The sequence below is a fragment of the Fistularia commersonii genome, chromosome 29 (assembly GCF_037954325.1).
Source record: "Fistularia commersonii isolate RoL2024-O1a breed Wild chromosome 29, RoL_Fcom_v1.0, whole genome shotgun sequence".
Taxonomy (NCBI): Eukaryota; Metazoa; Chordata; class Actinopteri; order Syngnathiformes; family Fistulariidae; genus Fistularia; species Fistularia commersonii.
In genome coordinates this window covers 4,461,149-4,474,572 of record NC_141312.1, presented here as the reverse complement: position 1 = coordinate 4,474,572, position 13,424 = coordinate 4,461,149, and the positions used below count along the sequence as shown (strand labels likewise).

Below are 13,424 nucleotides of genomic sequence, written 5' to 3'. Positions count from 1 at the left end.
ACCGTCTGTTTTCTCATTATGTTTTCGTAACTTTGTGAAACATAATTTTTCATTATCATTGCCAAAGTTCCCAGCACACCAGCTGGCCACTTGAGCCTTGGGTACTTGTCAAAGCAGTTGATGGGGCCCTGATACAAAGTCATTTGAGTTTTTATTTGAACGAGGAATCCTGTTAGATAATATGTCCTCCCTTTTAATTAGTTTCCTCTAAGGCCATTGATACCCAAATCTCTTTTGAAAGACTCCCCTACAAGGAGGAAAGAAGTCACAAGGTACAGGTCTAGTAGAGGAAGTAGGAATCAATGGACTCCGTGACTAAAGGGAAGTGCACTGAACAGGAAGCATTGTGAATATTTACTCATTATCTATACCACTTACCCTGCATTCATGGTTGCAGGTAGGCCTGGAACCTGTCCCATCTGTCACTGGGCAAGAGGAAGGGTATACAACCTGGACCGGTTGTTTGAGGCAGAAGAACTAACCACTGCACAGCCGTGCAACCCTGCACTGTGAATACTCTTCTGAGAAAATGAGTATAAAGATTCAGTATTTGTGGCTACAATGATTTCCTAGCAAAGAAAATCAGTGAACAGGGCTGTTGATGCAGTATGAGAACTTCTTGATATAGGCGAGTGAGAAGGGGAAGTGTACAAAGTGAGAAGTTAGGAGATAAGAGATTGGGGGATATAAAACTTTTACAGAAAATACATACATCAGACTATTAAGTTCTGTGGCTTTTGGGATATTCATGTGACAGTCCAGTTGCCAACAAATACTGAAAGACAAGAAAGAACCATCTAATATAACATAAATATAGCATTAATTTCGGCCAGATTTAAACGCATTAAGAGGAGAGCACGAAAGACGTCTGTGCACGTTTAAAAACGTCTGTAAAAAACCTGTAGTTGACTGTACTTCCACTCCCCGCCAGCAGGGGGCGATAATGCGCAAGGTCGTTGCCACTCCGTCCGCTAATAATACAGATGAAGGGGAACATTCACCTGCCGTAAACATCCAGAAAAGACAACTCTCCACCCCTGGGCAGACTGGCACCGTTGTCCAGTGCGATATAACTGTTGCAATTAAAAAAAAAAAGTGGAAGGTGTGTCTTTGAAAAGAACTGTTTTCTAAATGTTAGCTCCTGTGAACCGGCTAAACGTCGAGACAGGAAACTGCTAACCAACACTCAAGTCACCTAGCTTAGATTCTTCTAGAAAAGTCGGCGCCCCAGTGTTGCCATGGTTACACTGTTGCCCCCAAAGACGCTTGGAACTTTTGTGGGAAAAAAACAAGCCTTCTCGGTTTTTATTCAAGATACAGCCGCATTTGACGTACACTTTAAACGTGTTTTTCAGGAGATAGGGTCTGAGAAGTGGTCCAGGTGCGGACGTCGCCGTCGACGATGGTGCAGCTGCATGTGAAGCGCGGGGACGAGAGCCTGTTCCTGCTCAGCACCTCCGTGGAGGCTCCGGTGGAGACGGTCATCCGGCAGGTCACCGCCATTTACAACGGCAGGCTCAAAACGGAAAGGATATGTTCAGGTACGTATCCCTTTAGCACAATCTGTGAGGAAGAAGAGCATCAGTCTGCTCTTAGCTGGTTTTCTTCACCAACATAATGCGATATTCTGAAACTGACTCGTGCAACATCGTGCAGAAATCCCCCTTAACATAAGTTATAATGACCCCTCATTTGTCCAAAGAAACATTCTCAGAATAGCAATACATTTATAAGAAATGTGCAGCCAAACACCATTTGAAGCTCTTATAAAAGAAATAAAATCATACTTGGTTTATTTTTATCATATATCTGATAGTCAATAAGGTCCATGGTGCAATTCCGACAGGGCGTCTTGTGTGTTTTCCCCATCTTCTCCCCATGTCTGTGGGTTTCCACGGGGTTCTCCAGTTTCTTCCCGCATTTCAAAAACATGCAGTAGGCTCATAGGAGACCTCAAATTGCGAAGATTTGTTAATGAGAGAGTGAATGGGATTTAAGCAAGATAAGTGATATAGATAATGTATGAATGTCCGACATGATGGATGTATGATGTGTTCTACAAACCTCATATTAGATATATAAGTGAGCAGCATAAGGGGGGCACATATTCACAGACATGTCTTTGACTTTTCAATAAACCCCCTCAGAGATGACTGAGCTGGCAGACCACGGCGTTACACTGCCAACCAACATGCAGGGGCTGACAGAGGAGCAGATTGTGGAGCTGAAACTGAAAGATGAATGGGAAGATAAGTGCGTGCCCAGTGGAGGCGCGGTATTTAAGAAGGATGAAATTGGAAGGAGAAATGGACATGGTGAGATCATGGCACTCACGTTGAATACATTTTTTTAATTTTTAATGTAATGCCCTTTTTGTAACATCTGCATGAAACTCAACATAAAGGTTTTTGTTGATAAATCCAGATAATAATGTGCCTCTACTTTGCATAACTACTACTGTTAGTTTTTTTTCCCCATCACATTGTTTAGTTATGAAGATGCTCCTTTCTTTATCACCCGCTAGCTCCAAATGAGAAAATGAAAGAAGTGTTAGTGAAAACAGTAGAGGAAGTAAAGGCCCTGATATCCAAAGTGAGTATGAGACAGAGTCGGAGATCGTATGCATTCCATTTTGGGTCAAAACATCTTATACTTCCCTCTGTTCACCCTTCAGAAACAAATTCAAGCCAATGTCTGTGTCACCATGGAAATGGTAAAAGAAGGTCTGGCTCAGCTGAGGGGTGCGGTTATGATCGTGTATCCCATGGGGCTGCCGCCTCATGATCCCATCAGGATGGAGTTTGAAGACTGCGAGGACCTTTCAGGAACTCAGGTAAAAAGCTGACCATTTTTCAGGCTATTTTTTAAGAATGGTTTTTAGGCAATGAAAACACTTAAAGGTACATTTTTACATCTATCTTTACCATCTTCCCAAGATGTTTCTTCCCACACTATTCTCAATTCCAACCCTGTGTTTGCATACTATCTGTTTCCTCTCACCGCAGGCATCTCTGCAAGTCATTGCAGAGGATGAGTGCCAGCTATGGTGGGCTTCCAAAGAGATGCAGAGAGGAAAGAAACTGCAGGACTATATCGGCAAAAATGAAAAGACCAAACTTGTGGTTAAAATACAAAAGGTGTGAGAGTGACCCTTGCTTGTGTGAACTGATCAGTTTAGGGCTTACTACTGCAATAGTGCTTGTGTTATGGAAACAAGACTCATCAGCTGGACTGATTGATTTCAGAAAGGGCAGGGGGCTCCAGGGAGAGAGCCCCTGATCACCGAGGAGCAGCAGAAGCAGATGATGCTACATTACTACAGAAGGCAGGAGGAACTCAAGGTAAGTAAAGGCCCGAATCAATTCATTGATCAATATTATCCCTGTTTTGACAAAGAACATATAAACCTTTTCCTGGTAACACCTTCAGAAACTGGAGGAGGCAGATGATGACAGCTACCTGGACTCAGAGTGGTCGGACAGACAGGCCCTCAAAAGACAATTTCAAGGACTTACTAACATAAAATGGGGTCCAAGATAAACAAAAAATCACATTCTTGCCACTGTAAACCCCATCAAAATCTGTATGTTTCATGTTGATTGTTATCTCATGTATTCAAGTAAATATTTTTCACAGAGGATGTTCACTGTTGCAGAAAAACAGGGTTTACAGATGAGCCATTTTTCACTTTGACACTCTGAAGACCAGTTTGCATTCATCATAGCAAACTACTACTTGGTAGCAAAGGATCCAAAAGCATGTTTTTGTGCTTAATGAAGGGAAGAGGGAAGGGCCACACATTAATTAACATTTCACATCTGGACAATTCATTCTTTCTTAGTTTAGAAAAAGAAGAATAACTATGGAACGTCACAAAGCTTAACACTGTTCTGTACATCCTCATTAGTTGATTTTACTGGTGAAAGAATATATTTGAAGGGATATTTGACAAAACATTAACATCGACCATAGATAGGGCTTTGTGTGCTTCAAGAACGAAGGTTCTGTGAAAGTAGCTCATATGATGTCACAAAGGAGAAGTTACTGCACTCGTTTATGTTGGTATATAGGAAGCTAACCATAAAAAGCTGACTTCTTCCCTGACAACATATATATTCTACACAAAGTATTGGTGTGAGATCTAAAAGATGAAAATATATTTACCCCTGTGTTCACTCTAGTTTGTCAGAGGGCTGACGAAGTTAAGAAAATCACACAGAAACAAATGTGGCAGCTTTCTTATGTTTTTTTTTCAATTCCCAAAAACATGAATTCATTGTAGTACAACATGTTTCCTGCACAAAACATTGTTAGTGCAAAGAACACGGTCTATATAAAAAAAACATTTCCGCTTCTTTGGAATTTTATAAAAACCCGGACAACCGAGACAGGTTGTAAAACATCAGAGCAATCCTGACTTGACCTTGGAATCCTTGCAACATAAATTAATTTACTAAGAGTCTTTGGTGATAAAAATACAGTTTAATTACATTCTCCTTTCATATACCAATAACTAATGAATGTAACATATAGGCAATGCCTCTACAGTAAAGGTTAACTTTTGACAGCATCTCAGTGCAGGGTCACAAGGATGCTACACCTTTCCTCTCTTTGTCCACCATCAGTGACTCACCTCTGAAAGTCAGCCCCGCTTTCATGCAGGAAGTTCTCACGCAGCGGATCGGACGCCTTAAAGCCCAGCATTTCAGTCACCGGACAATGGAACCTTTAAGTCACGGACAGCTGACGTATTGATTTGAAAAAGAGGTTTGGAACACATAACCAAAAACATCCTGGTAGTGAGATGTAAAAAAATATACTCATGTTTGGTTCTTTTAAACAGACAGTGGTCCACTTTGGCAGTTAAGGTGACTCCGGTCTCACTGGTAAGAAGTTTGAACACAGAGATACTTTGAGAATACTCATTTGTTCAGAACTCATTTTGTTGTGGAGTTAAAAGCCAGATCCTTCTGTTTTCTTCACCCCATAGTTTCACTTTAACAGGAATAATCAGCACTCTGATTATGTATCCTGATGTCCTTGAATAAATATGCAAGCTTTGTGACTGAAGAAAGCTACGCTGTTTAAACATGAAATGAGCTTCATCTAAATAAATACAACAAAGTGAGCGCTCCATAAAATAAAAACCCCTTTGTAAAGTAATTGCCACTTCTGTCCGATCATTTGCTTTTTCATAAAATCCTCCGACAAAAAAATTTCAAACAAACAAAGTAATAAACAAGGGAGGAAAGAACGTTCTACTGGGATGTCATCGACCGAGGGCTGTTTTTTTTTTTTTTTTTTCCTGGAGAACGTAAGTAATAAGAAGGTGCTGAAAAGTATCCCTCGGGCTCAGGAGCTGCCGTTCAAATAGGAATTCATCCAAATCTCTTGTATGATCATCTCTCTGCGTTCAATCCTCTCGGCCCGTTCTGCCGCCTCGCTCACGTAGGTCACCTCCTCCCAGTCACACATCGCTTTCCTGTCCGTGTTGGAAATCAAAGAGCTTTCTGTTCCATCAACATCCTCATCTTCATCATCTTCCTCATCCTCATCCTCCTCCTGGCTATTGCGAGCGTCACTTTGTGACTCGGGAGCCAGTTTCCGATCCCCGAGCCGATGCCCTCTGCAAGTCACCCGGACCGAAACGGCGAGCAGCGTGATCACGAGGCCGACGCAGACGCTCACGGAGAACAGCAGAGCAGCCGTTTCTGGGTGATCTACGTCGCAAATGACGGGGAAGAAAAAGTTGGATTAGCCACGCCTGCGATCGAACCGTGTCTGCACGGACATTTATGAAGCTAACCTTTAATGAAGGCGTACGCCAGGAAAGAGTTGATTATCACGGTCCCCGAGTTGTCTGGACGTTTGCTCTGTTTGGGAAATGGTTCCTCCAGATCTACAGGAGGGGATGAAGATTCGGAAGCGTTAAAGTCACCTCGCTCCAGACCAACGGGGCGACACCTCGTCATTTTCAGTCGAGCTGCTCCCCTAGGTCTCTTCGATCAAATTCGAAATTTATATTGTTGTAAAGCACTGAACCAAGCAACACAATGAGACATTGTGATGTCTCTCCATACAGAGTATGTTGTCTCTTAATGACTTGATGATGTGATTTGAATGCGGATGTAACAATTCAGTGAGGTCACGTGGTATCGCACAATGTGCACGGAGAAGCGTTATCTCAATATCAAGTCTTAGGGAACAAAGGCCCCGCAAAGTGTTCTCAGTTTTGCTGGACTGACCCTTTCATGGGTTCACTGACCTGCATCGGTTTAATATGCTGCTTTTACTGGTTTTCATTCTTTTTTTTTTTAATCTATATTTCAGGCATGGGGTCTAGAGACAAAGGTGGCAACAGCGACTCTTCAGGTGCAAAGTAAGAAAGATGCGACAGTTGAGTGCTTCCTGCAAGTCACCATAATCGTATTAGCCCTCTCTGCCGGACATTAGACGTGTATGATATTTTGATATTTTTCGGTCGAAGAGAATGATCGAACGGAGAAAAAGACCGTAATTTGAATGACATGAAATGTTACCTTTATCTGCATCCGTAGCAGGAGATGAAGAAGGGCTGAAAATGTCTGGATCTGCTTCTCTCAGTAAAGTCTGTGGCACTGTTGCAAAAGGACAGAGGACAGTCTTTGCTCCTGTTTACTGTTTGACTGGAACTCAAGCCCTCATCAGAGAATCTTATTATTATTCATCAGCACGCCACTCCCCACGCCCAAACCTCTGCAAAACCTCGTGTTGATAACCAGCTCACATTGTTTAGCGGCGGAATCATTCCCTCAGCACCGAGCCGGCCGGGCACCGACTCGAAATCGCGATACACGAACAATGCGGCTGCGTGACCTCACTCGTGTTTGTGCCAGCCTGCGGAAGTTTATCAGGATATCACCCCTAAGTCTCAAAACGTCAAGCTCAGAGGCCATTATTACTTGGTGCTGTATTGTTGCGATAAAGAAACGTAGGCGGCGGATAAAAACCGAACTGACGAACGATCCAAAAATATGGCTCCTAAACAATCTATATTATACATTATCATGTTTGCCTTTTGTTGAACTCTCTTAACTTATCGCCACATTCCTTCTAGTGCCCCCGTGCTGGAGAAAACAGACATACCACAAGAATAGATCACACTGAGGTACTTCCTGGTTCCTGGAAAGCAGGGGTCCCTGAAGGTCTGGTTGCTGACGGCAACAACGCACCTCTGTTTGCTGTAGCAGGACTTGGACACAGAATTCACGGCCTCGTGATTGAGACACTCTGTCGGGAAAAACAACACAGTAAATAATAATGATAATAATGATGGTGATGATAACAATAATCATCAGAATCACAAGAATATTTTTTTGAAGACTCTCAATGTTACATTACATTCAATAAGGCAAATAATAGAAATTAGAGAAATATAGTCGCACAAAATAAACACAATAAATGAATATTAAAACTATTTTCAATAGGGTGGGGTGATTTTCATTCATCTTGGTGATGGGAGAAGCCGGATTGAACAAAAGGACATATTAATCTCAGCTATGTTGCTTAATTAAAAAATGAACACAAACGTTTATTTGTTTTCCTTTTTAATTTCTCGAAGGAGGTGCGGAAAAACTCCGTCACCTGTTCCCAGAGAGCTCAACAAGTCAGCACGGCGTAAAGCTCTTGTCAGCTGTATTGGGAAAACTGCGTGCCTCTTGCAGGAATGTAAAACAAATCTAAAAAAAAACTGCCTGCCATTGTAATGATTAACTAGAACCGTTTCAGTATTCTCTGGAGAATTTACTAAAGGGCTCCCCAGATCCTACAATTCTGGAAGAACAAGAGTTATATAATGTACTGGTAGCGTTCATAATGAAGGTGCGTCTGTGCTGATGTTTCCGAATGAAATCCCAACAGCCAAATTCTTTCAGTCACCTCAAAGTCAATCAAATATGGATAAAGTAGGATTTTCCCTGCTGAGCGCTGTTATTAAATCATACTTCTTTTTTTTTATTCTTGATGTGTCACTCCATTCGCAATCCATTTATTTTTGTCTTTGTTATTGTCTCTGTTTCTGTTCTCATCCTTGTTGTCATTTTGGTTGTCTTTTCTCACCCTTGCTGTCTTTTTTTTTTTCATTCTGTTGTCTATTCTTATCCTTGTTGTTGTTTCCTGTTTTATTTATTCATTTACTCTTATATTTAGATTTATTGCCATATTTATTGATATTGTCACAGCTGTGATAAAAGAATTTACCCTTTGGGGATCAATAAAGTATATTTTATCTTATATCTTAGCTATCGGTTCATACTTAAAACACCTTGTTGTTCAAAATCGCCAAAGCAATATACACCAAAAGTTGTTCCTTTAGGTTTAGGGGTTGATGCAGACATTTGCAAATATTCAAAAATGCAGAAATGAAAGATATCAAAGAATCTTTGAAGTTATTTAAATAAATTTAGAGATTATTGATACTGGTAGTATCAGTACTGACATGCTGAAAGTCAATCCATGAAGAAGTGGAAATACATGATAAATAATGATAACAAACGAAGCCTGAATAGGACTCACCGAAGGGGGGTGGTCTGGTCAGGTGCGAGGGGCACGTGTCAGCGTCGCCCAGACTTCTCCCGTAGACAGCTGCGTAGATGTTCAGCACCCTGGGGGTCTTGCAGCGCAGGACCATGGTCTCGCCCTCACACGCCACGTGTCTTTTGTGTTCAGCTGAGCGGGGAGGGGAAGGGAGCGGTGGAAAGAATTAAATGGAGGGAGGACAACAGGTGGGGGGGGTCGAGTTGTTCCCCAGTGTACATCCAACACTGCTGTGAGAGAAGAAACCGATCCCGGCAGGAGGCGAGAAGGCAGGCAGAGACATAATATTTCAATTAGAGCGATCGTCCTCAGAGACGAACACTCCCGGTTCGATTCCCGTCTCCTCCTAGTGTGTGGAAGTGTTGTTGGGCGAGACATCGAACCCGCTAGATGGCTGCCAACTGCTCAGGGTGCTTCCACCATGGGTTAAATGCAGAGAGGAATTTCCCCCTTTCGGCTTTTCCCTTCGGGGGTCGCCACAGCGAATCGACCTTCTCCATCTAACCCTCTTCTCTGTATCCAAGAAAATAATTTCTTTAAAAATTGATTAGGAGAACTCACTTGGTTTACACTTGTAGTCCACATGGAGGTATTTGGCGGTGCCGGGACAAGGGTCCGGCCCGAACAGCAGGTGGGTGACGGGCAGTCGACAGTCTCTGTGGCTCTGACACTCCGACAGCAGCTTCTGTGGAGATTCATGTAAGGACAACCCTGGATATACGTTATAAACTAATCTAAAAAACAAAAGCGGGGCTGGACTGGAGGGTTTGGGTCCTGAAAACACCGTCACACACGGCAGCCTGTGAGGAAACTATTTTGGAATTCGGCTATTTCTGATCCGCCCGCTTACGAGAACCAGATGTCCTTCTCTTGTTTACTGGGAGCAGCAGTCAAACAGACACCTGCCTTCCGCTAGTTAGCTTAGCACAGCTACTCCGGCCTTCTTCTCCCTCTCCTTCTCAAGGCTCCACGATTTTTTTAGTCTCCTGACAGATGTTTTTAACCTTTTGGCATCACTTTCTCTGGGTGGGTTTTTATTTGCGGGTTCAAATATGGGGAAAAAAAAAAACAGAACAACAAATTTAAATGCCAACCTTAAAACATTTTCATTGAAGAAGCAAAACTATTTATTAATTAAACTCGGAGGGACAGATGATTGGATTCTGGGCCTAAACCGAAAGTAGAACATGAAGGTAAGACTGAAGAATTCTACTTCTATAAGGCCACGGGGAATTCGAAAACATTTTTGGAGCTATGAGGACTACAGGTTATCCTATGTGACGTCTCCAAATATGGACGGATAAAGTTCAGGACAGTCCTTGGCTGAGTTATATTTGGCTACGTTAATGTTGTTGTTGTCATGTCCCCATTTGTAAAATGAAGTGTTTTTTTCTAAAAAATCCAATCTTCTTCTTCATTTCCTTTGTGCTGCTCCCTTCAGGGGTCGCGACAGCCAATCACCTGCCTCCTCTGCACCCTCTTCTCTCACACCAACTAACTTCGCTCCATCTATAAATCCCCTAAAAGCATCCAAAAACTCCAAAACACAAGAACGCGCTTGTAACTCCTTCAACGCTTTGTGACGTGATAACGCGAAATTGTGCGTGATTATCATTTATTCATTCGAAAATTGCACAAATCAGAGGAGGGCTCAGCTGGGAACACTTTTTTTGTATAGCAAAAAAAAAAAAAAGTCATTCATTCATTATCTATACTGCTTATCCTGCAGGGGGTTGGAGCCTAAAATAAAAATAACTTTTTTTTTTAATTTGTGGGAAAGAAGGCAACCAGACAACAACGTGTAGCGATGTTTTAATGTCATTAATGTCTGTGTGAGGGTGAACGGCTGCATGGATTTTCCATGTCAGTCCCACCTGTAGCGCGGTGAAAGCTGAGCAGCTGTGGTTGTGGGCTGTGATTGGAGGGCGAGGGCCGCACAGCTGCGCCTCGTCGCCGCCGTAGAAGGCGGACTGGACAGAAATGGTAGAATGACGCGGGCAGTGGAGTCGCAGAGGACGCCCGTCGCAGGCGTACGCAGAGTGACTGGTGATGATCCTCGACAGGTAACCTGTGCACGGAGGAGACGACGCGGGAGGGAGTGAGAGGCGACCCTTGATGAGAGCGGGGGTTGCGTCAGCGCGGGGGCAAAGGTCAAGTCCATTTTTAACTGCTTGCAGAAAACAAATAACCTTTTAAGGGGGAACATTTATTGAAACCACAGCTGAGCACCTCCTTCTGCAGGTCAAGGGGGATTTAAACTTTCAACCATCACCCCATTTGGAACGCTACATGATCAATTACTCACTCATTTTTTATCTTTACCGCTTATTGTGCACTCACGAGGTTCACAAGGGTAGAGAAGCCTATCTCAGCTGCATACTATCATTCACCCTGTCATTCAAATATCATATAGAGACATCCATTCACTCTCTAATACACACATCCTAGGAAGACATCCAATCATTCACTCTCTAATACACACATCCTAGGAAGACATACAACCATAAACCCTGTCAATCACACATCCATGATTTCCCCAAGGGATCGATAAAGATCTGTCCTATCCCATCATAGAGAGATACAACCATTCACCCTGTCATTCACATATCTGGGTAATTTAGGATTTCCAGTGAACCCATTTTTCGGACTATTTTTCGGACAAGAACTCACACAGACATGGGTAGAACATGCAAACTCCACCTGTCAGAATTCTTGCACTAACCACCACTACGCCCCGAAATTAATCACTTAGTAAATATTGAGGAATATTCCAGATGTGCTCTTTTGCACCTCCGATGAAGATGAAACTAATGCAACTAAACTAAAAAAAAAAAAAAAAATCTTCCCCTAGTGCTAAGATTGTCCTCTTTATGATCATCTTACTTGAGAAGTCAGCCAGTCCGTGGAGGCGCCTGGTCCACAGGAGCAGGGTGAGGCACAGGAGGCTGCGGCTCCGGGCCGCTCCGCCGACGGGCCGCGTCATGGCTCACATCCCGGGGCCGAGGGGTCACATCAGCGGGGAGCGCCGGGGGAAGAGCCGCCGCTGCAGGGGGAGCCGATCTCCGGTCATACCGGGAGAATATGGAGGAGGAAGGAGGAGGAGGAGGAGGAGGAATAGCAGCTGCGCAACAAGTTGCTCCAAAGTGACCGGGGTGGAAAGGGAGGGGGGGCAACGCTCCCACGCAGGATCCGTCCGTGGATGCGAGTGGAAACTGAAAGGGACTTAGTAACAGCTGAGAGAGGTGGGTGGGAGTGGAGGGTGAGGGGGTAATATGGTGGGCGGGGCAGATCCAACTATTTTAAAAAGGAAGAGAGGCGATACACTTCCACGGTTCCGTGTGTGTGTGTGTGTGTGTGTGTGTGTGTGTGTGTGTGTGTGTGTGTGTGTGTGTGTGTGTGTGTGTGTGTGTGCCCTCTCTCCGTGGGCTTCCTGCAGCTTCAAAACAAGATCATGCAAAACATTCAGCTCCTCCTCCGAGACTTTTTTTATGCCACCGTTTTTTTTTTATAGATAAAATACAGAATTATCTTAGAGGTGGGATAAGGATAATTATCACATGGTAATAACTTATTACTATGTAATAATGCTGTTTGTTGCCCGTCATACTAAACGACCTCAACACAAATACATTTGTAACAAATAATTGAAAGGGTTTCTGTTTACATTTTTCAAACAAATTTTGCCTGCCCTAAATAGAGTTTAAAAACAAATATTGTGATGTTTTATGTTTTATTTGATATTTAATCATTTGGTTTAAAAATGACATTTCAAAGCCGTCAATGGTTGAAAGGAAGTTCATCAAAATTTTGAAAAGGGTTGAAAAAAAACCTGTGACCTTCCTTTATTTAGTTTGTGTCATAGCTGTTAAGACCTCCCATTCCAAAATGGAGCAGTGCAACACTGATGTTGCAGTTAATTCCATCACTATTAACCTCTGGGTATCTGCAATTAATTGCTTTATTACAACTGAACGTCAATCTCCCTGTATTTACACAAGTTTTTAACATCGTATTTGTGGAAAACGTAAAACGGCAGTTTTTTCTGAACCAGAAAGACATGTATTCAGGACATCTTGTGTCTCCTTTTACATGATTTTTTTTTTTTTTTTCAAAGAGTGCATTACATTTCCGCTTTCCTCCTTTTTCATCCGCAGTTCCCATCCTCTGAATGAAGAAGGGGGCCTTCAGGGTAACTTCACCCCCCCACGGGTCTACATCCATGACCCTCCTCCATGGTAACCAGTCTTCACTTTGGCCCTTTGCACAGACCTGCAGAAGTCAGACTGACGGACACGTTGGGGTATCTGCGGGACGGAGGAGCTGTTTGGTGATATTTAGCATACAGACTGGACCCCCTCACCCCCACGCACAACGCAAGTTAGTCCCATTTTCTGCAATTTAGCTTTAGGCATCCAGGGAGTGGCTCTGCAGAGCCTTTCATGTCGTATGAGCCGCTAAAGCCTGTGGAATTTTGTTGTCAAACTCCAAGTTTCCTGCACTATAAACAACATGGAGGTTCAATGTGGGTCTGAGATGATCGTGTCTTGAACTTCAACAGCTTTGTCTTTGCCATAGAAGCAAAGTAAAGCAGTTTAGTTTTTTTTTTTCTTAGAATTTACTCCAAGGGGTTGAAACACATGATTTCTTTTGGGCCCAAATATAGATGACAGGGTGTCCAGAATTGGAATTTAAAAAAAAAAAAAAATCTGCCTGTCCAATTTAAAATGTTCAAACGTGTTGAATGCGTCTTGACTTGTGTCACACAATAAAAAAAAAGCACATAATATTGCTATTGTTTTCTGGGCCGGTCAAACACGGGCCGCTGTGAGGTTCATCAGGGTTGATTACAA

At 43.0% G+C, this 13,424-nt stretch overlaps 2 protein-coding genes across 3 annotated transcripts; one reads left to right on the top strand and one right to left on the bottom strand.

Annotated features, from left to right (window-relative positions):
- Positions 1-972: 972 nt before the first annotated feature.
- Positions 973-5,153, top strand: cfap298 (cilia and flagella associated protein 298). Of its 2 annotated transcripts, none has more exons than XM_086176947.1 (8): positions 973-1,102; positions 1,356-1,541; positions 2,148-2,315; positions 2,525-2,592; positions 2,675-2,833; positions 3,006-3,137; positions 3,246-3,341; positions 4,626-5,153. In XM_086176947.1, exons 2-8 carry the CDS (start codon positions 1,403-1,405, stop codon positions 4,626-4,628), a joined length of 765 nt encoding a protein of 254 aa, XP_086033073.1. In that variant the 5' UTR covers positions 973-1,102; positions 1,356-1,402; the 3' UTR covers positions 4,629-5,153. The 2 variants fall into 2 exon arrangements, with proteins under 2 accessions (XP_086033073.1, XP_086033072.1); XM_086176946.1 differs by lacking the exon at positions 4,626-5,153 and adding an exon at positions 3,430-3,660.
- Positions 5,153-11,767, bottom strand: eva1c (eva-1 homolog C (C. elegans)). Its single transcript, XM_086176945.1, has 8 exons — positions 11,458-11,767; positions 10,449-10,642; positions 9,136-9,259; positions 8,554-8,706; positions 7,126-7,269; positions 6,540-6,617; positions 5,807-5,899; positions 5,153-5,720 (listed from the first exon to the last, which is right to left on the bottom strand). The coding sequence occupies exons 1-8, from the start codon at positions 11,555-11,557 to the stop codon at positions 5,353-5,355; spliced, it is 1,254 nt and encodes a 417-aa protein (XP_086033071.1). The 5' UTR covers positions 11,558-11,767; the 3' UTR covers positions 5,153-5,352.
- Positions 11,768-13,424: the final 1,657 nt, after the last annotated feature.

Bases quoted from the DNA above. Each gene is read 5' to 3' on its own strand.
- eva1c (XM_086176945.1), bottom strand. From the start codon at position 11,557: ATGACGCGGCCCGTCGGCGGAGCGGCCCGGAGCCGCAGCCTCCTGTGC. The intron at 10,643-11,457 runs GTAAGATGATCA...CTCCGTGCACAG, and splicing joins CGGACTGGCTGACTTCTCAA to GTTACCTGTCGAGGATCATC. The intron at 5,721-5,806 runs GTTAGCTTCATA...TTTGCGACGTAG, and splicing joins GGCGTACGCCTTCATTAAAG to ATCACCCAGAAACGGCTGCT.
- cfap298 (XM_086176946.1), top strand. From the start codon at position 1,403: ATGGTGCAGCTGCATGTGAAGCGCGGGGACGAGAGCCTGTTCCTGCTC. The intron at 2,593-2,674 runs GTGAGTATGAGA...TTCACCCTTCAG, and splicing joins TAAAGGCCCTGATATCCAAA to AAACAAATTCAAGCCAATGT. The intron at 2,834-3,005 runs GTAAAAAGCTGA...CTCTCACCGCAG, and splicing joins AGGACCTTTCAGGAACTCAG to GCATCTCTGCAAGTCATTGC.